Genomic DNA, 25,932 nt, shown 5'->3' with positions numbered 1-25,932 from the left:
TCAGTGTGTCAGTGTGTGTATTCCTACTCAGAAGTGACAATCAGTGGTCTTCAAATGTTTTTACATCCAGACACACAACAGTTCTAATTTATATCTCCTGGAATCATCCACGTTTTATCTACCGATGTGTGAACTGAATCTGACTTACGTTCTCAGAACAGTCTGGAACATTATTAGCTAAAGTTGTAAATTCAGCTTTTCATCAGTTTCAAAATCACTAATACTTTGTTTTGTTTATGGATAAAAATCTATTGTAAAACCTTGATTTTAGATTCAGCAGATATTGACGACAAAACAGTTTTTATAAATAAACTGTTGAGTATGAAAAAGTGTCGGTCACAAAGGAATGGCGTTGTTCTCAGGTACAGCTAGGTGCACAGAGAACAGTAACAACAGCAATGTCTAAGTGTGGCCTCTTGTCACCAGTTGCATTGTGTGTGTGGGTTCATGTGTTGTGGAGGGGCTGTCTGAGAGCTGTAGGGGCTGTCCCACAGTGCACAGGTTCATTTGTGTGATTCTGTCCAGTTTAACCAAAGAAAAACAAGTTTTTCTGCTGTCCTCTTTTCAATTATCTCATGACCTCTAGGAATTATCTTGCGACCCACTGACCTACTGGAACCACACAACCTATTAAAGACTTTCCTAAGCCTTCCATACAAAAAAAATAATTAGTTTTCCTCCATATTCTGCACATTACAAAAAACTAACTAGATAGCTTCATAAAATAAAGACAACATTTCAACTGTCATCTCATATACTTAATTTGATGAATAAATCCATCAGATATAACATAAGTTCTTATCTGGAACTAATCTAACCATACATGCGTTTAATCAAAGAGAAAACATTCGGCTGAAACTAATAGAGAGGAGAGATTGACGTAAATCACTTGGTGCTGTTTAACAGTTTTAACAGCTTGAGAAGCTTCCTGGATAACTCAGACTGAAGGTTCAGCCTCCGCTGACACCTAGAGGCCAACATCTACAACTGCGGGTCTTTAGATCAGGTGGAAATTTTTGTGAGGCAGCTGTCCAGCAGCAAGGTCAGGCTCATAGCCCACCCCTGCATGCAGTCATTATTGGAGTGACTTAAAAGCATTGTGGTAGCATTAACATTTCTAACCAATTTCTTAATATTTAATAAAAATAAAAAAGGATGGCAGCACAGTAAATAATTGATACCTTTATGTTTCTTCTGATCAACAGTCCTTACAGTTTGTGACAGAGACATTCAATCACTTCTGTTTGGGGAAAGCAACTTTCCAGCCCCTGAAATTAAAAAAAAGATTCTGACACCTTATAAAATCAGTATGCCTTTTATTAAATTAAAACAATCTGTTGCATCTTAACAAAAAGGTAAAATGACGGGAAAATTAACTTCACCCAAATGAATGTACCATTGCTCTCTAATTTGCCTTAGTGTTCACAGTATCATTGGAACGGCTGTCTAATGTTTTCTTCTCTCACATCTCTCACCTTGAGCTGATTTCCTGTGGCATAAATCAAACCTCTTTATTGCATACAGGATGTACAGACGAGCCTTTATGCTTCTGGGAAATCATCAAGGGAATAAAAGGTCCTCAGTTCATACGACAAAACTCATTTCAGTTAACAAAATTCTTCCCATACAGCTGCTCGAGACTCATGTGTGGTTGAAATGAAACAGTAACTAAACAGGCATTTTTATGCCCCTCATACAAAGGATATACAAAGGACAGCAATAATCCCAATTCAGTTCAGAAGGGACAAAAGGGGGGAGATGTCTCAGTATCTTAAGTCTCCAAAGCATTTATATACTGTATATACAAACAAATCTGCTTGAAAAACTGAAGGGTTGGCACAGTCAGTGTTGAATATGGTAGTGACCACTTCTATGGACATAGATGCAGGTTTGGACAGTATATTAGTTCATATACAAATACAAATTAAAGTAGAGGAAGATGAATTCTCACTTTGCCCCCTCTGTCTAACAAAAACAAATCTTATCTGACGTAGATGATGTTACAGGCAGGAAAAGGCCAGTCTCAGTGCAAATGCTCCAGCTTGCGTAGCCGTATGGGGTTGGGAAGAGCTTGCTGGTTGCGTGCAGAGGAGGGCTCCTCCTCCGGCGAGCGGAATAGCACCCGACCCCGGTGATTGAAAAGGTAAAAGGATGGGTGGTTCCTCAGTGTATCAAATGTTCTGGAAAATATAATTTGAGTTATGAAAAGGTTGGTACTGCACAAATATTGTGCTGCTTTCAAAGACATGAACAGGCGGCACATGTTGGACACCTACTGCTGCAGGTGTCTTATACTGTATGAGTCACACAAAACTAAATCCCTCTGCAGTTCATGTTTCTGTACACAGCAACACATTTAATCTCCTCTTTTGAAAGTCTAATACAGAGTTATAAGTAAAGGAATCAGTCCTGTTGGTATTAAAATCCTTACACATAGACTCAAAAACCCTCCCATGATCGTCTCGTTATCACTGTACAGTAGAGTGTGCACTTTCACCCCATGTTCATTTGCTGGAAGGTTACATATGAAAAAACAATCAGCAACAAAGTTTGTGGCATACAATGGTTCATAGTTCTGGGTGAATATGGTGGAATATAAATAATAAAGTAGTGATTTGGACAAAGCAGTGGCACAATATTGAAGATTATCTAGTGGTGAGTGGAAGAATTTTCGATTATGATCATTAACTAATTGCTGAAGCCTTTCCTTTGCCATTTTGTTTTATAAAACTGTAAGCTGAACATCTGCAGGTTTTGAAGACATCACCTTGAACTCTGGGAAACTGTGATTGATATTTATCACGATTTCCTGACATTTCATAGACTGACTGATTAATCAAAATAATAATTAAAACATGGACTGATAAAATAATCATTTGTTTCAGGCCTAGCATCATCAAAACATTAGTGGTTGTAACTAAGTTAATCTAAAATGACCATCATGTCGTACTGCATATACTACTACAACATATTTAATTGTTTTAGGGAGCCAAAATGTTTTTTCCATTTTTTTTTTAATCAAGTCTTTTTCCTTAGATTTTAATGATTTCCCATGGAAGCCATGGGTTCAGCAGATAGAAAAAGGTGAAACTGCCTTTTACCAAAATAAAATAATACAAGAACAGTCTTTGTAGATGCCTTATTATTATACTCTTGTCGCTTGCTGGAATGTTTATTCAATGCTCTCAATATATGATTGATCTTTTCAGTCTTATGTGTCTGCTGTTTACATTTATCCATCCACAAATCCATTGGAAACTATTACGATCATCTATTTATTGTTCCAGTCATTTTTCATGATGATTCATCATGACGTTTTGCTGTTTTTCTTTGTCGGACATGACAATGAATTGATTAGCTAAAGGTTTTAGTTTGTCAATCAAAACAAGCCAACCAAAGACATTATTGTAGCCTCTGAGAAACTGTCAACAATATATATATATATATATTTTACAATTTTTTCATTCTTCATGAACTAAATGATAAAGGAATTAATCAAAAAAGTAATTGCAAATTAAACAACGATGAAAAAGATGGTGAAGCAGCTCTATGTTTAACAGACTGGCTGAAGGACCAGGCCTTCTCAACATACAGGCCACATTATAACATAACAGTGCCTTAGGCAGGGTTGGTGTGTCTCTGTGGGAACTGATTCAAAGTAACGTTGCTATAAATGCAGGTGAGGTGGTGGACTGTATGTTTCCCCTGTGGCAGGTGGACGCAAACAACTACATTGTCAGGGGAGCAAGGTGCTGCAGAATAATTCAACCTACTTGTTTTTCAGCTCCGAGGAAGCATCCATGTCTTTAAACTCTCCAGCAATGTGGACAATACCGTAACAGGTCATCACAAACGATAATAGGGTCTGTAATACAATCTGCAACAGAAAAAAGACAGTGATAAATAGAAAAAGCAATTATTTAGGGTTAGTTGTAAAAGGAAATCAGAAAATTCACATTGTAATGGTGAAAGTCACTCACATCAATTGGTAGCGTCTCGTTTTCCTTCTCTGTGAGTCGCATGTATGATCGATCTGATGGGAAAAATGGATGGATTGATGTGAAATCGACTTTAAGATTCAAGATTATCCTAGTCACACGAGCCGTTACATATCATTGGCCGTGGCATTTTAATAATGACCGCAGATTTAAATAAAATCTCTGTTTAATTCAAAGCGGAGCTAAGCCGCGCTAGCATCTAGTTAGCTAGCTGTTGGACCGAAAGGCCCATCCTGTTGTTTTATCCACCTGCTGGGAGACAACAGAGCTCCCCCCAGAGTAAACAAAGATGCCGAGACCTGTGTCTTCACTCCCTGCTCTGATACTTACGCTGTGCCGCTGAGAAAGCTGCGTGGGCTAAGGCAAAAAGTCCGACGCCGACAACACCTTTCCAAAACGACGAGGCCATCTTGAACCAGAGAGATGAGGAACTGTGTGCAGTGTCGTAAAACAATGTCGTAAAGAGCCGCAACCATGACAGTGTCAAAATTGATAACCAACTGGAAGAAAGCGACGAGAACACATTTAAATATAAATATATATATATATACACATTGGGGTATGCTTTTAATGCTCATTTATTTATGCATCTTGAGTATTTCTGCGAGTTTATTTGACATGAATACCCCCCTGAAGTAGTAAGGGCTCTTACTTTGAAGTGATCAGCTAACATCCGCTCTAGCCGCTGCCCTTTCCTGTTAGCTAACACAGAGCCTTCATGCCACACCACATTTAGCTATTTACTCTTTGATACATTTACTGGGTCCGTAGTTCTTATTCGAGCAAACACAAACATGGCAGAGGCCATTCAGAAGAAACTAAAAGCGGAATTAGAAAAATATACACAGATGCAGAAAGGTAGGTGGTAGCAGAGCATTTCATTTTTCTCATATCGTGCCATGTTGTTGTGAGCAAGCTAACTGACCATATTAGGATACATACTCGTACATTAAACAAACTAATTTGACACTTCCTGCACGTTTTAAACTATTATTTATGGTCGCAGCAATATTTTCATTGTATTATTATAATAAATTTGATAACAACAGTAACTCATAAGCAAATGCCTGTCTGTCGCTCAGATGTTAGCAAGAGCATGTCAGCCAGACAGAAGCTGGAGACGCAGCTGACAGAGAACAACATTGTCAAAGAGGTAACCAACAACACATTTTCCTTCTAATATTTTATTTTGCATGACTCGAGTCAGTGTTGCTGGCTCTTCAAATGTTGTATAAAGGCAGTGTTCAGTATTAAAGATATGATCTTCCCCCTCTCTCTCTTTCCAGGAGCTGGATCTGCTGGACAGCACAAACATAGTTTATAAGCTTATTGGTCCAGTATTAGTGAAGCAAGAACTGGATGAGGCCAAAGCCACAGTTGCAAAAAGGCTGGAGTATATTAACGGAGAAATGTGAGTCACTAAACTTTGGTTCATTCCATTGCACTCATGCATGAAGTCCTTCAGGATACAATTTCACCAGTTTTTGGATTGTCTACACAAGAAAATATATTTTGAATATCAGAAATATACAAAAAGGCATGTTGGTATTCACTTCCCCTAATGATCCTATTGTATAAATTATCATCAATACTCAGCCACCTCAGTTTGTGTGTTGCCAGAGTGCACATGTTATGATAATCTTTGAAGAAAAGTGAAAAGATTGCAGCTAGGATTTACAACAGTTGATAGTAGTCACTGAAATTCTATTACTATAAACAATCCCTGAGTGTGAAATTTAATGTAGATATTTGGTTAAATGAACCATAACATCTGGAACTTAAATTAGGGTTATGGTTATTTTTTGATGCCTTGAGAAGGTACTTTGACCGGTACATATTGTGTAAATAGACTGCAGCTGTGAGTCATCATGCGGTTCTTCCCATGCCACCAGGTAAAGACAGAAATGTGTTCCTATTCTGAAGAATACCAACATGCAGTACATTTATCCTAACCTTGATGCACAGTTGCTCTATTCTGCTTCAGGTATTGTGACCCAATTCTGGGATGGATCTTGCAAAGTCTTCGTATCTACATTGAATACATCATTAAGGGCCAATGAAAGCTTTCCTGTTTGATGGCTAGTTTAAATGTTGTCGATAAATGCAGCCTTCTTTAGCTTAATGTTGAAGAGGCGAGTGGTATACAGTAAATTATACAGTAAATTATACAGTGAATTTTATTATATGACGCCTTGAATGTAGTTCTTGTTAATCATACAAATTGAAGAAAAAAACAACAACATAAAAACAAAAAACATCTGACCCCCAGTGACAAAACTGTGTGTTTAGATGAATGATAAGATGTCTTCATTGACCAAGTGTGACCTAGGTTTGGCACTTAAAGGAAATGAATTACACATGTTCACAATTGAATACTCACAAAAAGCTCAGGTGTGGAAACTGAGATTGACCTTAGCTGTGTTATTGTGATTAATAACCGGTCAGGCATTTTGTTTAAAATTGACCCTCCAACATCTCTGTTTACAGAGTGTTTATTCTCTCCATGTGATTACATGAACACTGTTACTGCATCCGTTTGTGTATTATGCCACAATAAGAAACAATGAGAAAAGCAGATTTGTTTCATCTTTATAGTTTTTTGTGGCATATTTGCATTTTGTTGCATTTTACATAATATTCCCATTAACTATCCTCCTATGTATGTTTGTGGGACAGACTCACTCTCATTACCCAATAGACCGTGGCATGGAGTCAAAAAGGGTTATTTTATATAGAAATGTGAGCAACATTTCTCATGTGAGTGCATTGAGTGTACATAACTGTGGTCAAGTGTGTGTTCTGGTGTTTCTTCAGCAGCGTAAAATTTTTCTTCTGTTTTTTGTCCTGTTACAGTCAAAGGTATGAGACCCTCCTGAAAGAGATGGAAAAGAAATCTGAACAGCACCGAGAAGTCCTGTCCAGTTTACAGCAGGAGTTCCAGAAAGCTCAAGGCCTCGCTGTTGGCAAAGTCTGACCGAGTGATGAAGCGGCATGCATGCTCACACACACATATACACTCAGATTAAGTAGAGGGGGATAGTCATAATACAGTGTAAATCTACTGAGTAAATTCTGCTTGTATCTTGTCATTAATTTACAGTGTTATTACTGTGACTTTTCTCTTGTTACTAATAAACATTTTTTTCATGAAAGGTCATACCTTTTCATTTAACTTAAACATGCTAGTGGAGTTTCTCTTGAACTGATAGATCTTACATCATAAAAATAAGGCCTATGCAGCACCGTTTGGTGTTTGTGTGTGTGTGTGTGTGTGTGTGTGTGTGTGTGTGTGTGTGTGTGTGTGTGTGTGTGTGTGTGTGTGTGTGTGTGTGTGTGTGTGTGTGTGTGTGATTGTTGAACATTTGCTTTAATTACTGGGGCAGGCCTGTGGCCACCGGAGCAGATGTTGTCCAGTCACAGACCCGCCCCACAGCTCACAGCCATGGAAAAAGGCACAGCGGTGGAGCATTGTTCACATAAATTAATGTGATTTCGCCACAGTCCACCACCAGCAGAGGATTTAGGCAACATGAATAATCAAAAACAAAAGTGTTCTACAGTTTTTAGAACGAAAACTTCCTCAGTAGTAGCTAGCTGAGATATCTAGCACGAATTTACATATACGCTAGAAGCCGCCTGCATATTATTAACTACTGAGTGACCAGGTCTCAGTCCGCTGTAGTTGTATGAAATGACTGTGTAGGCCTGTACCCTTAGGCTAACTTCTTAAGATAATCTGCTATAGCTCTTACACTGTAAACTGATGCATGAAGACCTTTGAGCGACAGTTGTAGCCAAATGGCAAAATAGTCTTTTAGCTCATTAGACTAACGTAGTATCTTCATATAACGTCTTTGTGTGCAACCAACCAACACACACAGGGTACAGGTATCACATTTTTGAATGCATACACACTACCATTTAATTTATATGGTAGGCTATGTCAAAGAGTGGAGGGTATTTTAATAAAAAAAGCTTGAACCCGGAGTCGAGAAGTTTATTTTTTTTGCGTAAAACCATCAAAGCTTAAAACTAAATAGAAAAGAAGTGCTGTACTCAGGGACACACAAACCTTGGCGACATGAAAATGCTTTATAGCCTGTAATGAATGAATGTGAGCTACAAACACAGATGTGCAATAATAACACTGCCTCACAAAGCTGTCCCTTTACACGAGTTTGTCACCTGTGGCGCGTGGGTGCCGGCAAACCCATTAACACCCTGAGGTGCGGTGTTTTCCCAATATCCAGACCACAGCTGTAAAGCTTAGCCGACACGTGGCCACGGGTTAAGGTAACCATTATCCCCCACACAGTCTCTAAAATATAGAAAGAAATCAACGTAGTGTGTGAACGTGTAACTGAAGCTAATTCTGCAGTTTATTCGGTCGTTTTATGTGTTTTATTCACATTATAACAAGCGTAGAACTGCAAGTGTGACAGCTGTAGCCCAAGAAAATTCATGAACTAAAAACTGATAACCTCCTGACAAACTTTAAATAACCCCAGAAAGTTTATGGGGGTAGCCTACTATAAAAAAAATATCATGGAGAATTGGCTCATGTGAAGTGAAGGCATCAAATGGTTTGTTGATGAGGCCAAACGGTGATTTATCACTTTGGTTTATTGTGTTCGCGCTGATGTGGTAAAAACCAACACTTGCAGAAACAACCACCGGTTGAAATGTTAAGCATTGTGCTGGGTGTCTGATGGTTCAGTTTAGTAAAACTGGACAGATCTGTTGCAAATAAAGGTTAATGTCCTTCTCCAGTCACTCTGAATAAATTTCCGCATGCTTTTTGTCTAAAGTAAACAAACTAGAAAGCTGTAAGCAGATACATCCGCACTGAACTAATCTTAGACTGACCATAAATTTAATCTTCATTGAGATAGATGCCCCTCAAATGAAACCCTAATCTGATTCCATCTTTAATTGATTTACTTAGTCCTGTGGGCTTTTCACCAGGGGGTTTAAGCTGAAAAGCACAAAGGAGCATCCTGTCCAGAGATCAGCCCAGCGGGACTAACACCTCCTTTGATTCAAGATGTTTTCAGACAGGCTTTGGAGGAATGCGTGCATTAGCACTGCACTAGCAAAGGGTCACAAGATATGGCAGTTAAGTCTAAATATGGGTCATCACAATATGGGATAAACTATTTTACTTAACCAGAAAACATATCCACATGCATCATCCACTTTTAACTTATAGGCCTTATAGTAATTGCCTATAACAAGTATCTTCAGGTCAGGCACTTTAGTGAGGTCAGGAGATGACCTGCCCATGAAGAGGCGCACATTTCCAGTAGTAGGGAGGATCTGCAGGGCAGTTAGCACATACTGTACCCAGGATGGAGAGCAGTTATGAGGTAATCTAGCGTGCATTGATATGTTGATACGTGGGAGCATGCGCTTTAAGTGCCATTTTTCAGATGTAGAAAAGCACACGACAGTGACCATTAACACACTGTCCACACTCACAGCATCCAGACTCTTTCCTCCAATAAACAAAACCTCAAACTCTGAAACTATAGCTACCCTGAACCAACTCAGAGTAATAGGCTCTAAAAACTTCCCACTGAACATTTTGTAAAGAAGTGAATCCATCTTCCATATTTGCACGCCACATTGTGTTTGATTAATCACACTTAATCGCGACATATTCACTGTCACTAATGCTGCCTCTGTGTTATTTTCAAAGACTCGGCGACATCAAAATAGACATTGAATGAACAGGGATTGCTGCAGCCTCCCTCATCATCAGAGGCAGCTGATGTGGACTGATCAACACTAACTGGCGTCATTCTGCACCTGGAGGATTTGAGAAGGCGGGAAAAGACTGATACATACTGCAGGTCCGTTATAACTGATTTTTGAAATGTATTTTCCTACTTTATGTAACACAGTGGGAATTCTCTACAAATGCCCATTATACAGCGCATGTCAAATAGTTTATTATTCGATTCGGATTATTCGATTGTATAGTTAATCGATTCACTGATATTAAATACACCACACATAGTAAAGTGAAAGAGGTTTGCGCTGAAAGAATTAGAAGTCTGTGTTTTTTGTAGATTGTAGATCACCAGAAGCAGTCTGGACGCTGGACAGTGTGTGAATGACCACTCCGGTTTGCTTTTCTACATTTGAAAAACTGCTCTTTAGATCATAGGAGCAACAGGCTCTCTACCATCAACATTTCAAAAGACAAAATGTGCCAAAACTGCTGGATAAAGTATGTGTTAACGGTCCTGCAGATATCCCCCCTTTCTCTACAAGGGCAGCGGTATAGTCCACTCAAGTGCAAGCTATTCACACAGCAAATAGGCCACTCCAAGGATCTGGAATGATCAGGAAATTGTACTTTTATTGCAAAACGGAACATAGAATTCAACAAGAATATATACATCCTAGAACAAAGCAAAAATAGAATAGCATCCCTGTCAAAGTCAAGTCAAAGCAGAAAAGCTATTTTACGCACGCGTCTAGACAGTTTTACGCACGCGTTTCAGCATCACCAAATAGATAGAATAGGGTATTGGTGTAAAAATGACAGCAATGTGCGGACAGTCCCGCCTAAAAACATCTCATATTTACACCCAAAATCTAAAAAAAAGAAAAATATAGCATATAATGCATGTGCAAAACAGGTGAATCTCAAGGCAAAAACGCCACATCAAAGTGGGGAATATCATCTTACACGTGAGAGTTCTCATAGAAAATGTCTTCACTGTACAAGATAATTCAGGCTGTACAATCAAATACATATTTACACAGTCTGCTGGCATCTAGTGAGCTACGTATCTAAAATAAAATATGTGTCAAAGTGTCTGTCACTGAGGCCAGGGCCTCCACACAGGATCAATGATGTTCGTGCACGCTGCCGTGGAGGAAAGCAGCTTCGTGGTCTCACAGTGGAGGCCAGTCCTTTGGGTCAGGTACGGATGAGAGATCCCGTGCTGGAGGTGATGGTGGGGCAGATGCTGAGGAGCCAGAGTAGTCGGGTCACCAGCAGGAGCGGGTATCAGTGCTTTGTGGATGTGCTCGGGTGAGGAAGGGTGCGTGTGGGACTCAGGGAGCGCAAAAGAAGCCTGAACTGTGTCCTCGCCGGTTTCCTCTGACTCCTGGCCTTTGGTGGCGATGAAGCGGCTGACCCTCAGCAGGCAGGTCCTCATGCCGTCATGGTAGTTGTACTGGTGGGCACAGGTCTGCTCCCTGGACAGGACTCTGTCCACCTCCTTCTCTGACTTCAGGAACTGGACCACACTCTCCAGAATCTCTGCCTTCTCCACCTTTGGATTCTTCAGTTTCTAAATCAAGAAAATCAGAATTCAAATTACTCACTGAACTGCCTGGTGTTGACATTAATACCATAACACTTGTCAGGAATAATGTCACTGAAATATAGCCCGTGGCGCACAGACGTACATCATTGTGGGTGTTCTCCAGCATCAGAAGTCGTAATGTCTCCAGACTGTGGTTGATTCGCTCCCGTCTGCGTTTTTCCATCAGAGGTTTCGACACCTTTGGATTGAAAGGTTCAACATTAGATTGATAACCCGGAACAACATATTAGGCGATTTCTATTCTTCAGAAATTTCATCTAACAGCCAGAATGAATCGTCTTACCCTTCTCACACTCCTCTGTCCGGGAGACTCTGGTGAAGATAAAACCTTCATGATAGAAGCTGCGTGGTGTCTGTTTGTCCTGACTGTGAATCCAAAGTGAAAAAGGCTCATGTTTGTGTCCTCACTGAAATTTGTTGATGTCCCTGCACACAGCCACGCCCACTACTGGACACGCCTTTCATTCATTCAGCAGCCATTCATTCAATGAACTGAATTCATTGAAATACATGATTTTATAAGTAACACCCAATAAGTCTCAGTCTGTTTTTGATCATTATAATTTATAGATCAGAAGTGGATAAAAAAGTGAAAGTGTAACCTAAAATATTAGTCTGATGCAACTGAAACTACTTCATACTGAATAAGAGTGAAACTGTTGAATGTGACTCTTATTGTTTTTCTATTTTCCTTAGTTACAGTTCAGGGAGGTCCTAGGACAGAAAATGCAAAATATATGAATAGCTGCTATGCTCACTGTTCTTCTGTTTACATTTTCAGTTTCTAATTACAAGTTCATTTTCAATATATTTCTTTCCACAACAACCAGTTTCTCCTCTGAAATGATGAAATGAAAGATAGATAGATTTATTTATTTTGTTAGATCCCCATTAGCCACTGTGTTATAACAAGGGCTACTCTTCCTGGGGTCGGTGATGTGAATGGTGAAGCCACCACACCCCCCTCGCTTGGTGCTCTATAGAGCCAAATTGCCTGCTTCACACCTAGACGGTTGTGTTCTGTTGTGTTTATCTGGGTGTGGTTGTACACCCTCCACAGTGCTTGCAGGAGGACTGGACAAGATGAGTGCAGGGGCAGCTTGATGTTTAATGTTCAGAATTACAGTATTTCTATATCCAAGAAGCAGTGGGATTACAGTCGAATGGGCTCTGAGTTTTGGGGTAGCTTTTTCAGCACTGCATTTATGCTCACCCCTGATCCCCATAATTGGCTAAAGTGTGGAGATAACACTGGGATGATCGGATCACGGGGATCCTGTAGAGATTAAGTGGCTTTTCAGAGGCAATGATACTTCCGTTTAAAATCAAAGAGAGGGCGATTAGTGGAGGCTCAGGGGCCAGTCCTGGTAACTATGGCACTGGGGAACTACTGGAAGCTCACTACAGGCTATAAATATCTCACTTTTTTTTAAAAACACAGTATGAAAATACATGTTATATTAAGAAGCTCTTTCCCAAGATCAAAATGACGGTGTAGTTATTACAGGAAAAAAATAGGATAACAGATTTATCGTTTGGATGTTAAGAGTCTTTTTTTTCTCTCTCTCTCTCTCTCTCTCTCTCTCTCTCTCTCTCTCTCTCTCTCTCTCTGGCCCCGCAGGAGTGTGTATAGGGATTTAAGACACGTGGACCCGCCCCATAAATAAGTCCTATGATGTGGTCGCCTGAGCCTGTGATGGAAACTAATGAGTTTAAAATGCGCCTTTTGGTGGCAGAGAAATGGACCGTTCACTTCTAATATCGTGACTCCTCGGGTGTGTCAGCCACACTGACAAAAGACCAAAAAAAAAAAAAACAATAAGGCTGAAATCAAATGGAGCCGAGCAGGTTTGGAAGATGTCAACAACTGGTCTGATTTTGAAAGCGAGCGTGTGTGAAGTGCAAACATGAGGCATGAAGCTGAGGCTGCGCACACTTAACACTCAGGTGTAATCATCATCCTCACACTTCATCACATCAGCGGATGAACGCGACCTGTGCTCCCGTTTGCCTGCTGTTCCCAAACAATGCTTTGCTTTCACATGAAAGTAATTCATCATTTTGCGTATTTTTTCCTACCCACGTTCATAACCCTAAATGTATAAAGAGCTGCATGAATCTAAGAGTCTTGTAGCCTACCACTTCTTCATGTGGGCCAACAGTCTCTCATTTGGTCTTTTTCATCACTTAATGCAAAGTGCCGATGTCTCACACGTCATAAAGTCCTCAGAGCTGCTCACTCCCTCACTTCGTGTCTGTTCCCACGAGAAAAACCCAGGTTCCCATAGTCTCACCTCATGGCTGCTTTAACCAGGATGTGTTACATCTACTAATTAAATTAATGCTAAATGGAGGATGAATTAAGACTGTGACTGATGTTACACAATGTTTCCTCATCTACTTCATGTATAACACGCCATTACTACAAAATACAACTGTCCGGACAATTAAAAAAAAACTTTCTGACATCTTGTCAAACAGATAATTTCACTTGAGAAAAGATGTAGCATATACCGTTGATTGTTGGTCAAGATGGTATATTGTTAGTTTCGATAATAAAACCATTTTCGGTTACATGTCGTCAATCGCACCTGTCAGCCAATCAGAGGCAACCTGAGGTCCACTTCTGCCCGCCCACAGGGAGCAGGAGGCTTTTTCAACAGCTGCAGCTCTCAGTCAGGACATTTGGACCAAACACTGCAACATGACCAGAAAACTACAAAACCCCAGTCTGGACGATGCCAGGAGCAGAAAAAGGGTGAGAAGTCATTTACTTATTTATTTGGGGGGCCACTTTCTAATAACGCTCACTTTTAGAAAGGCCTTTAAATTGTAGCTAAACCTTTACATATGCTAAAAAAAGATTCACCAGTACTGTGTTCATCAGTTATAAGCCATTAATAAGGACAACGTCTGTGGTGCCATGCAGGTTGGCTGGTGTTTATCCTTCTTTATCATAACAGTTTTTTGTCTTTTTAAATCATCAGGAAGAATCATTTGACCTCTGACTTTTTTAGAAAAGAACTGAAGAGCAGCTGGAGACAAACGAAAAAGAAAGAGATTCATGAATGACTCACTAACATTTTAAACCGCAAACAAGAACCAACAGGAACTTTTAAAACCTAAAAATTGTTCTTCAATTTGCGAATACAGTATACTGATTGAATTGTCAAAAAATGACCTGGGACACCTTGTTGATTGACCACACTTTCATCATAATCACATAATGCTGTTTATCTTTCCTCTAGATTCTGAAACCAGTTGTTGAGAAGAAGAGAAGAGATCGAATAAATCAAAGTCTGGCTGACCTGAGAACTTTGCTGTTGAATCATACATCGGATCCAGTGAGTCATGTCAAAACAACTGCACTACATGTGTTGGCAAATATCATAACCTTACAACGATGAAATGAATTCCTCCCCTGTTTCACTGTTGCCCCTCGCAGCGACTGCAGAATCCCAAAATAGAGAAAGCTGAGATTCTGGACTTGGCTGTGGAATATCTTCAGAAGTGGACGGATGGAAAGAAGCTGAGCAATGGTTGGTTCATTAGTCTCTTTGTGTGTATGAGAATCCTGTTTCTGCTGCATCAACTCAGGGTTGTAATGTTACACTCTTGTTTTATCTCTGGTGTCTCTGCTGTCTTTTTACTTGTTGCAGACTCTGCTAATAGTCAGATGATGACCCGTGCTCCTGTGGTGAGTCTTCATCACCCAGAGGCTAGTCCTGCTCCTCTCTTCACCATTCAGAGCGCAGGGTTTCAGCAGTGTGTGGCTCAGCTGACCACCTATATGAACAAAATAACACCGGCCCAGAGAACAAGTCTGATTGAGGGACTGAAACATCACACAGAGACCCAGCAGTCAAAACCAGACTTCGGCCAGAAAACGACTGAAACTGAGACACCAGATGCAGCATCCGTCTACGCCGTCTGCACATCTGAGAGAAAAGACGAGTCCTCCAAGTCGCTGTTTCCATCCCATTCTCCATTTCAGCCTCAGTCTTGCTCCACACCATGCCACGACTACCTCTCCCCTCCCACATCTCCCTGGTTCTCTCCTTCTTTCTCCACATATGCCACCTCTCCCCCTTTCCCATCATTAGCCTCTCACTTCTCCTTCCCCCCAAGCCTGTCACCTCCATCTTCCAACACCTCCTTTTATAGTTTCTCGCCCACGGTCTCTCACACTGGCCCTCCTGCCCTCCACTTCCCCCCACTCACCGCTCTGAGATCCTCTCCACGTCCCGCACCGAGGGAGGGGTCACTACCAAACTCCTCTTCATCCATGTGGAGACCTTGGTTTTGATGAGGAGGTGCAGAGACTGACAAACTGAGAACAGCAGAGCCACTTAGTGGGAACAAACTGGAATGTCTGGATGAGGAGATGAACAACCCTCCATGCCTGCCGTGTACAGTGTATATATTGTTAAAATGTCCTATATTTTCTATTTCTCTTGTAAATAAAAATTGTACTAAAATCTCACCTCAGTTTCTGCATTTATCTACTGTATCTATGTAAGTATAGACTCACTATGAACACATTTTTATGTTCACTCCCCTTGAGCTCACATGTGTTCAAGAGCTTTCTAATAGATACACTTTTGTAAAAGTCAAAAACTACCTGTTGCATTTTATGCAGCATGCCAATAATACCATTAGGAAACATAAACACAGTCAGCAGGACTATTTTGTCATTGTGATCATTTCTACTTGAGGCTTGTCTGTAATCTTGTTATAAAGGTGTAGACAGAGTAGACATTTTTAATATACAGTTTGACTTATCACAGCAGATGAATAACAGGTCTGTTTAGGTATGTCAGTAGAGTGATCACAGACTGCTGTAAAAAAAAAAAGAAAAGAAAAGCCTATATAGACTTTATTTCCCATGTCTTTATTGGAAGGCAGTTATTTAGATGATCTCTCTATGACTTATGGATTATGGAGGAAGAATATGTAGACATGAAAAACAAACAACTGAAATGCTCTCAGTCATGTATGGAAGGATGGAGAACTGTTCAGCTGTTGTAACAGCTGTTCTGTTATAAGAAGTCATAAGTGGGGCTGACGGGGAACTTTTACACATCAAAGTGTCTGGTTGCAGGTGTTGGGGAGTGCGACTACATATGCGGCAAAAGTTGTATAAAGCCTTTTGTGTGTGAAGTCTGATAAATTGAGTCACCTGTGTCAGCGGTGGTCGGAGCTGAAGTCTAAAAGTTTGAAAATGAAAAGGATCTGGGGTGTGGGGAGTGAAAGAAGTGATCTTACCTGTGACTGACTGCTCCTCATCTCTGCCTGAGGCTCCAGGCTACATTTGCTGCTCCTGGGATAACACCCAAATCTCAGACACAACTGTCAGCAGTCAAGTTGAATTGTGGGTAATGTAGGCAATACCTACCATTTTCTTTGGTTTTGCTGCATAGATTTTGTTATTAGAGGTGCTTTCCTGGTATTCTAGTGCAGTATTACAATCAACTTTTAAAACTTGTTTAAGACACACCATATATTACTGTAAACATCATTGCCATCTGGCAAAAGTTAGTTTAATGTTCCCCGTTGTTAAGTTCATGTCAGGTGAGTAGATCTACAGTCATAAATGAAGGTTTGACTTTTCTTCAAATGTCAATAAGTTGTTACTTTTTATTTTGTGATCGTAAAAAATATGAAAAAATTAAACTAAATGTGGCATGTGCAAAAGTGGGACACCCTACTAAGTCAGCACCTTGCTGTCTGACTTTATCATAGGACTGAATGAGTAAACTATAGTCAATGTTGACAACCACGCCACCTCCTGGTCCTGTGGTAAATACTGTAGGTGGTAAATGAGAGAAGAGTCTCTCCAAAACACCCTCCACAACATTCAGACAGCCAGCCAACTGCCTCAGGAATCTAAATAAACTTCCTGTTCAGCAGTAAGCCCCTCACAAACAATGTGACACAGTTTGTTTCCTCGGAGCAGCAGCCTCACTGGGAACACCTGCCGCTGTCACTGGTTTCCATGGAGCTGCTGCAGATTATTCAGGCAGAGAAGACAAACAGTCTTTAGCAAACCATTAGCATCCCAACTGTGGAGAATGTGCCCCACAGCATTTTGACTGGAGGTGTGTCTATGCACCACCTTGCCATCCTTTGCACGTTAACACTTTTTTTTTTTTTCACCAACCACTGATTTCTATTATGCTAACTTACAGTTTCATGCTTAAACCTCAGGCACATGCCCCAAGGGGTCAGGAGTCCCTTAGTCAGTCCCTATGCTTCTTTATGAAGTGAGTCTATTAGCATCTCTCTGTCACTGAGCTGATCACACCTTTGCCCTTGATCCTGATCCAATATTCATTCAATTTTTGTTTATTTTTTCCAGCATTACAAAGCTGCAGAAAACATCTCCTACATTCATTGATAGTTTCCTGTGATATTTTATACAGAACCTATAGCATTGGGGACAGTGGGCTGTAAAGAACACATTTCTTTAAGAGGGGGCCGTATGTCTCAAAATCAGTCCATGTATGTAAGTTGTAGTTAGATGTTCACTGTGAGTGCTAACTGCCTTATTGTTGAAGTCACTGCTAATCTCAGTGATAAACTTTAATTACTTGAATTTATTTGCAGAAGATAAAAATGAATGCGGCACTAGTTAGTGTCTGAGGATATGTGGACGTGTGATCAACAGAGGGCAGCATTGGCACAGCGGAGCGTAGCAGACCCGGTGATCTCCATCCCTCTCTGACCTCTCATGATGAGGATAATAGAAGGGCGGCTGTCATTGGGGCTAAATAGAGGATGTTATTGAGCTGTTCCATCAGCGATAAGCCCAAGATGCATGATCATCATTCTTCTCTCCTTCTGTCTCTCAGTGCTCGGCCCACTCTTTATCTGATGATCAAATCTCTATTACAAGCCCTGAATATTTTCAGCAGAGAGGCACCAAAGGATTTGGCTTGAGAAAACAGAATTTATCACATGATAGAACATGTCTTTGGATAATGGTTTTTTTTTTTTTTTTGCCCCCACTTTGCTCCTCTTTGTGCTGAAGAAGCTCTCTCTGTATGAGTGCCATCATTTATGAGGTGGCCATTGTTCTTTGTCAGAGAAATGAGAGGGCAGGCACATCATTGTGAGCTTGATTCTCCACACTACCTCCCTGCATGTTTTGATCGCTCTGCACAGATGTATGAAAGCAGAGAAGGTCGCTCACGCCAGCGAGGATGACTGCTGCGGCACAGCACATAATTAATAGGGAAAGAGATCACCTCTCGGAGTGACCTGACAATGGTTGAGAACTCTTTGGCATTTTCTCAGGACACGCTGATTAGAGCTGATCCTGTTACCGTCTTTAATCACTGTTTTTGTTTGCCATGAATGCACCCATGCATTCCTGATTTGGATTTGAAAACTCGAGATGTTGCTCTGTGGAGATGTCACGGGTTTGTCATGGCCTGCTGAGGATCTGTGAATTCTTTCGTGTTGGTGCATTTCAAAAATCCAAATGCTGAGACAGGACTGGTGTCAAGCTCTTTCATCACACATGTGCACACTTGTACAGCTTGAAAGTATACACACAAACAGCAAGAGTGCACATTGTACTGAGCTGGTATGTAGCTCAGCAGATCCACGGGACAAATGCTTATGGCTGGTCCTCAATCCCGACTCTGAAAATATACAGCTAAACCTTTCGGGGCTGGGGTGTGACTAATCTGTTGTTGCATTCGCTAAAAGTAGATCCACTGATTTATTCTGATTGATTGAGTAGTTTTTATCATGTCAACTTGGACAGATCTTCATGATCCTGAGCACATTTTGAGTTGTGACGCCTTGTTGAAAATTAGTTGTTCTTAACCTAATTGAGCCACCTCTAGCTCTCACTCTATTAATTATTAAGGTTACTGCAGTTACAGTTTTTTAAGAAAGGTGAATATTGCCATGGGACACAAAGTCTACAGATAATAAAGTGTCAGTATGATAAATCTAATTTTATTACATTTGTTTAAATTATTATATCAGCATGATTTTTCAGAGTATTATTTTTAGATGTTTAAACGACGATACCATGACTGATTAGTTAGTCCAGAGTGACACTGGTAATATTGGTAATAATTAGAAATAAAAAAAGCTAATGAAAGCACAATACCAGCTGCGATTTCACTCTGATCACTGGTGACGTGGAACAGGAAACACTAAATTCTCTTCTGTTTCCAATAATAATAACAATAACAATAATAACAATAATAATAATTAGACATTTTACATGAAGAAAATATGCAAAACAAAAAACACATTAATGATAAGGTAGGCTATGGCTAAAATAGAAAAACTAACCAAGAAAGAACAACACAAAAATGCAAAATAAAATGCAAAAAACAAAACAAAAGTGGGACCATTAAAGGGTTAATAAATCAAAATTCATTGTGATGTTTACTAAGTTGGGAAGTAAGTGAATTGACATTTCCGGTCTCTCTTCCTCATTCCACAGGTCTTAACCAGCTTGTATTTAAGTCCAACAGCAGGGGATTGTCTTACACAGAGGGCAGAACTTCCCAACATTTAAATAAAGAAGACTAGTGCACATTTACAAGACCATACTGATTTAGACAATTTAACCCTTATTAAGAAAAGCTACCTCGGCCAAGATTACAATTTGAATAAACTTGTTCACATTCGGTGTCACTCCTTATATTCGGGCAACAAAAGTAAATGACTGTAACTCACATGCAATAGTATTTGTGATTTTCCAAGCCTTGAACTTTAACTGTCTAGTGAACTGTCTATTTGTGTAGGAGTGACTCTGCATTCTTTTGGAGTTGAGTCAATTTGTTTGACTAAGCTCTATTTTGGAAGACAGTCCACGGATTCACTGCTTTTTATCAGTGAGATTTGAGGACTGCTGCAGACTCAGTCAGCATCCCTAGAGAAGGACTCCTCACTCACATCGCATGTCAATACTCAAGAATGTAGATCTGTCACTACCCACAACTAAATATCATTTTCCCTCTCTTTCATTTCTCTCTCTCTCCCTCTCTTTGCAAGGTTCTTTGAAGTAAATAGTGAAAGGATCCCAGACTGTAGCAAATTACCTGAGGACTGAAACATTTTTGACATAAGTCCTGAGAGACGAGGGCGAGCCACTTTTCCTGGCGGCCCCTTTTGCGTTTTTAATCTGGGGCTGAGGGAGACAGCGGCGCTGACAGAATGATGGGACAGCTGGACATGCTTCCAGGCCAGCAGCAACGGGCAAAAGAAAAGCCAGGAGAAGGGCCACTGCAGACAACTCAGCACAGAGCCAACAACCCAGGACGGCAGACCTGAGCAGGATAGAGCATGACAAGTGTCCACAGGAGAAGTCCACCTCACCTTAACAGCTTGCATCTCAGTCATGGAAGTTGGAATTATATAAAAAAATGTATTTGTTTTGGTATTATTTTGTTCTCAAAGTCTCACAGCTTTACGTTCATTAATTGCAGGTCATGATAATTGTAATGAGATTGTAATTTTTGTTTTGGCCATGCAGCATTGCTCTGTGGATGACAAGGCTGCTCAGTTGGTGCACAACTTTGGACCAGACTGAAATATCTCAAAAATATTGGGTTACCATTAAATTTTATACAGACAATTGTGTTTCCCACAGGATGAATCCTAGTCATCTTGGTGATCCTCTGACTTTTCCGGTATTACCATGTGGTCAAAAATTTGTCCAACATTTTGTTTTTTAATGATCAAATACCTGCAAAAGTAATGACCATAGACTGTGCAAAGATGGACGTATCCTCCGTGACGTCACCCTGGGCTGCTCCGCTGTCGCCATCATTCCTGACTTCGCCTAACTCCCTGCCAATCCAAAAATGGGCGAAGAGGTGGGGCGTATGTGGAGCTAAGACTTCATGCTGATTTAATAACTGTGGCAAACATATGCTCCTGTCCAGCATTGTTAGCACAGCTGGACGTGTGGGCGTCTTGCTTGAAGGCTAACCCAAGGCTAATGAATTTGCTGGCTAATTAGCTAGGCTAAGATAACAAGCCAGGTATGGTGAGCGCAGACACTGATACCTACAAATCAGTGCTAAAATATAAATAAAGTAAGACTAGAACTTCACTCACTTTAAAACAAGAGCACATACTTCACATTCTACCAATTTATTTGTCCAATATTTGCATGAAAAATCCTCCAAAGACCACCAACACCACAAACATGGCCGAGAGGTCACATTCAGTGGCTCAAATTAGCTGAGGTGACGTCTAGCAGACAGCCAGTGTTACCAGCTATTTTCAATGGAAAGTAGCTAAAATAGCTTCTTTTTTTCCCCCCGCTACTTAAGAGCTCTAAAACGTCGCTAAATCTAGTGACAAAGTGTTAAGCTGGCAACACTGCAGACAGTTAGCAGAAAAAGTATCTGGCCACCTGATGGGACACACCTGTCACTCAGAGCAGCCACTACCCCGCCAACCAATTATGTGTATAACTTTAAGCCTTATGAAATTTGAACAGGTGAATTTAGAAATGTTTATTTCTGCTGTAAAGTTGCATTTTAACATGGGAGTCTAAGTTTTTGGCATTTCTGTGTTTGCTTCATTTTTGAGCCCAAGGGCTGCGGCTTTGTGCTAATTAGCAAATGTCAACTTGCAACTTGCTAACATGCTAAACTAATATGGTGATATGGTGGTGTGTAAAACCACAGCTTGATGTTTTTGCACTTTGGTTTTTGAACTGATGAAACAACTTGATCCTACTCTCAGGTGCAAATTGATAGAGTTTATTTCCCAAGATGTCAAACTATTGCTTTAAAGTCAAACAAGTTTCAGGGACATTAAATAAAACATGACTTCAAGCTAGAAAAAAAAAACTGGAAATGAGAGGTCATTAAATTCAGCCCTTTGGTGGAGAAAGAAATCAGAACATCCCAAAATCTCTCCAGGAGCTTCATTGTCATGACAAACATGCTTAGAGCAGACAGGAAGTAACTTGAGCCAAACAGGAGGGAATCAAATCAGACATCGCTAGCTTGTTTTTCAGGGCAGGACAATTATATTTGACATAAGGCGCTTTTCACTCATGCATCAGTGCTCTCCACTTTCAGGGGCTGCTATTGGTCCAGTGGTTTGCCTTTCTTCTTCTCAATTTTACAAAGTCATTTTGCTGGAGATGATGAACAATGGCCGCCTTTTCAGAGATCCTATAACCTTTTCTTCCTGAGGGACCCCACTGCAATCAAGTATGCAAGAGCGTATTGTTGTTATTGTGTATCCGCTTTGCTTGCACTGTCCAAATTGTAATCTTTCCTGCACTGCTTAGAGATATCTTTAGATTCAAATCACAATTAATTGTCAGCATGATCTAACATGAAATTAGGTTTTATTGGCTTCATCATTTTGCCACATTTATCTTTTAAACCTTTAATCTAATGAAACCATTTTTTTTTTTTATCAAGAATATCAAGAATCACGCCGTTCCTGCCTGCCAGTATTTTCCTGTGTTTTATGTTTCAGCTCCGGAGCTGTCTACTTGGTGTCTGGGAACATGCATCCTCCTCAGCCTTTGTGACCTTATCTTCCCTCCCCCATGGGTGGGCTGTGACCTTGGTAGCCTGCAGCCACCACAGGTTACAAATTCTCACCCTGGAACGCTTGTAATCCCGGGGATGTACTTCAGTACACTTTGTGCTCTTTGCCCTTTTCTAAAATTCAGAGTGAACCTAACAGGTCAGAGGTCAGCGTACCAAACAGAAGCTGCAGATAAAAATAGCAACTGATACATAGGTCATCTAAAAATGCTCGCTCCTGTCCATTCTCATTTAGAGAATACTTTGTTTTGCCAGCAACCTTTTGGGAACTTTTGACATTTTGTCCTGATGTCGCTAAAAACAGGAGTGAGAGGCCGTTTTGTTCGCAGAAAAGGAGGCTTGATGATGTGGATGTCTTTTTCCTTGTATGTAACCTCATACTGCTGAGAAAATGTCAGAATGCAGGAGAAAGAGTGTGCGGACATCAGATTCTCCGGGCCCTTAAGGGGCCCCATGCACTGACAAATAGAGCAGTCTGTCCTTATCTCTAACATGTAAGAATTCCACCACTGCTGCTGCAGACCGAAGCGTCTGAAGTCAGGTTTTTGAACAATCTAGAGGATAAGAAAGGTCTAAAATTAGTCTCATTTGCAATTGTGTTTGACTTTGTCAGGCTTCATTTACAGTAGTTGTACTATATTTAACAGTAAAGTGGTGTGATAAAAGATGACAGGTACCTTAGTGCATTTGTTCCCAAACTGTTCCAAATTCACCACCTGAGAACAAATCAGAGAGTGATGTTCTTTTAGAGTCGAAACTATGAATGAACAAACAAATCAAGCCAGAACACAAGTTATTTATAGACCTCTCTCTGAGGCATTACCAGCGTGGAAAAAATGCTTTTTTATTGCAGTGTCACAAGTTGACACCTGGCAGCCCTGTTGCAGATGAGCAGAGTGTGCTCTGTCTTGGGGAGCTGGGGTTTCCCGCTGCAGCTCCATGCAAGAACAAGCACCGAACAAGAGCTGAACAAGAGCTAAAAGAGGAAATTACATACCTTCATTGTCAATACCTGCACCCTTCACTGTGCAGCACTGAGAGGAGTTTAGTCGTGTCACTCTGAGCAATGACTAACAACAGATTACTAAAGCTTGTTAAGGCGTATTCATATTACAGAAAAAAAAGGGACTTTCACTGCGCGTTCTCTGTTGTCTGGCGCAGTATTTACCACTGCCGGAAACCTAGTGGCTCCACAGTGTTACTAAACTACACCACCCTCAGGCAGAATGCTAATGTTGCCTAGAGTAGAGACTTTTTAGCTGCATCTACAAACTGATTTCATGGAATGAATATCTTTTTCGTCTGATCTTGATATGCGGCCTGTTTGTTATTGTACATTTCTGGAAGTTCAAAAACACAAGTAATAGGTTGTTTTTTTTTTATCCATCTTTCATCTTAAAGGGGTTATTTGTAAGTTTTCTCTGCCGCCAAACGTGGTTTCTTGCCGTGAGTGGGTGGTGGTGATTGGGTAAAGGAATGATGCTGAACTCGCAATGTTTTCTTCTAGACTGGTAAGTAAAGCTGTTGATGCTAACGCTGGCTATGTAGCAATAGCAAAACAGTGGTGAACAGCTGCCACAACTGGTCAGTGCTGCTGGGGTGAAGGTTCAACAAATTTGTGCAACCCCACTGCACTCTGCGCAGACATCCACGCAGAGCTGTCTCAATGCGCCACGTACAGACTAATGACATGCACAAAAGCTGTTTCCCCAAGATAATGTGATACAAGGTACGGCAATGTTATTCAGTTGGTCCACCAACACCAGACTGTAATAGTTCAACAAATATTGCATGGATTGCGATGACATTGATGTTGCTGACTCCCTGACCTTTCATCTAGCGCCATCACCGGGTCAAGATATTAATTTGTCCAACACTTTGCTTTGTGACCGAACAATCAGCCTCCACTGTACTTTGTGTTTAGTGCTAATTAGCATGTGTTAGCACACTAACATGCTAAACTAATATGGTGAATATGGTAAACATTATAACTGCTTGTCTTGTCAACAGGCTGACTCAAAGCACCACTTCCTACGCACAGTCTGAGCGAGCTGTTGTTGTTTTCTCTCGACTGCAACGTCACAGAGAATAAGAAACCAACAGATATGGTTTTCAGATTTATTTTAAACGATAAGGGTTCACAGTTTTCTTTTATCACTTTTAGTGGCTCCTTGTGCTTTACACACTTTCAAACTAACTCTCCAACTCAAGGAAGGCCTGCACACTCACCCACCTTAATGTCTCCCTGACTGTCTATGATGCATATCTTGTGACGTCTGGAAACAACATCACAGCACTCGCTGAAGGGCTGTGCGGGCCGAGAGAGGCGACACCATGTGCTGTGAGGGAATCAGCACTTTCTGAGATGAAAGAAAGACATCAGTTTGTTCCACATCACAGTTAGAGATACACAGACACTTGTAAGATAACCACTTAACACTGAGGAATTAGTTTGTCTCTCATAATGTTTATTTTCTATGGTGACATGTTGCTGTTCATTTTTGTTTTTGCAAAAATGCACACCAGAAAATCTATGCAACTGTCTTTGGATGTTTGTTGGACCCACCCTCTCAAAGCTTCAGGGACATTTAAGGGATGAGCACACTATCGCCTCCTGACAAGTGTTGCGTGAGACGATGTGTGTGTAGTTTATCAGAGCTTTTCTTTCTCTCTTTTCATCCAGCTCCGTATTTGTGTATTCTTCATAAAACACAGATGCCTCCTCTTGAATAAGACGAGACTTATCTGTTATTCAGGCTCCCCCTCTTTTTTCACTGTGGTCTAAATGCGTGGACCACCAACCTCATCTCCCCTGAGGAGTAAAGACAGGGAGATATGATGAAACAGATGAAATTCAGCTCAAAGCTACGGGACCTGGTGGTACTTTGTCTGGCCCATCTAGATCAGTCTGATAGGGTGTCACGATAAGTAACATGAAAGTGCCCTGTCATCAGCTTTTTTCTTCTCCTCTCTTCTGTCCCACAACATCACAACATGGCGAACAGACAATACTTTTGCGTGTTACTGCAAAATAGAAAGATG

The 25,932-nt window shown here is 40.7% G+C and overlaps 4 protein-coding genes across 4 annotated transcripts; 2 read left to right on the top strand and 2 right to left on the bottom strand.

The window, feature by feature from the left end:
- Nucleotides 1-1,299: 1,299 nt before the first annotated feature.
- Nucleotides 1,300-4,439, bottom strand: mmgt1 (membrane magnesium transporter 1). The gene is made up of 4 exons (XM_022752025.1): nucleotides 4,329-4,439; nucleotides 3,981-4,033; nucleotides 3,774-3,877; nucleotides 1,300-2,180 (listed from the first exon to the last, which is right to left on the bottom strand). Exons 1-4 carry the CDS (start codon nucleotides 4,405-4,407, stop codon nucleotides 2,024-2,026), a joined length of 393 nt encoding a protein of 130 aa, XP_022607746.1. The 5' UTR covers nucleotides 4,408-4,439; the 3' UTR covers nucleotides 1,300-2,023.
- Nucleotides 4,440-4,668: 229 nt separating this feature from the next.
- On the top strand, nucleotides 4,669-7,150 carry pfdn6 (prefoldin subunit 6). Its single transcript, XM_022752026.1, has 4 exons — nucleotides 4,669-4,856; nucleotides 5,081-5,151; nucleotides 5,285-5,409; nucleotides 6,852-7,150. The coding sequence occupies exons 1-4, from the start codon at nucleotides 4,793-4,795 to the stop codon at nucleotides 6,970-6,972; spliced, it is 381 nt and encodes a 126-aa protein (XP_022607747.1). The 5' UTR covers nucleotides 4,669-4,792; the 3' UTR covers nucleotides 6,973-7,150.
- A 3,678-nt stretch (nucleotides 7,151-10,828) lies between these two features.
- LOC111226776 (transcription factor HES-7.1-B-like) lies at nucleotides 10,829-11,675 on the bottom strand. The gene is made up of 3 exons (XM_022752086.1): nucleotides 11,625-11,675; nucleotides 11,424-11,519; nucleotides 10,829-11,305 (listed from the first exon to the last, which is right to left on the bottom strand). The coding sequence occupies exons 1-3, from the start codon at nucleotides 11,673-11,675 to the stop codon at nucleotides 10,829-10,831; spliced, it is 624 nt and encodes a 207-aa protein (XP_022607807.1).
- Nucleotides 11,676-14,045: 2,370 nt separating this feature from the next.
- Nucleotides 14,046-15,647, top strand: LOC111226775 (transcription factor HES-7-like). The gene is made up of 4 exons (XM_022752085.1): nucleotides 14,046-14,099; nucleotides 14,590-14,685; nucleotides 14,787-14,869; nucleotides 15,044-15,647. Exons 1-4 carry the CDS (start codon nucleotides 14,046-14,048, stop codon nucleotides 15,645-15,647), a joined length of 837 nt encoding a protein of 278 aa, XP_022607806.1.
- The last annotated feature ends 10,285 nt before the right edge of the window (nucleotides 15,648-25,932 follow it).

This window comes from Seriola dumerili, unplaced genomic scaffold (genome assembly GCF_002260705.1).
Source record: "Seriola dumerili isolate Sdu_G_001 unplaced genomic scaffold, Sdu_1.0 BDQW01000161.1, whole genome shotgun sequence".
NCBI classification, from domain to species: Eukaryota; Metazoa; Chordata; class Actinopteri; order Carangiformes; family Carangidae; genus Seriola; species Seriola dumerili.
Note: the sequence above shows the minus strand (reverse complement) of the source record. Positions and strands in the feature narration are given on the sequence as shown.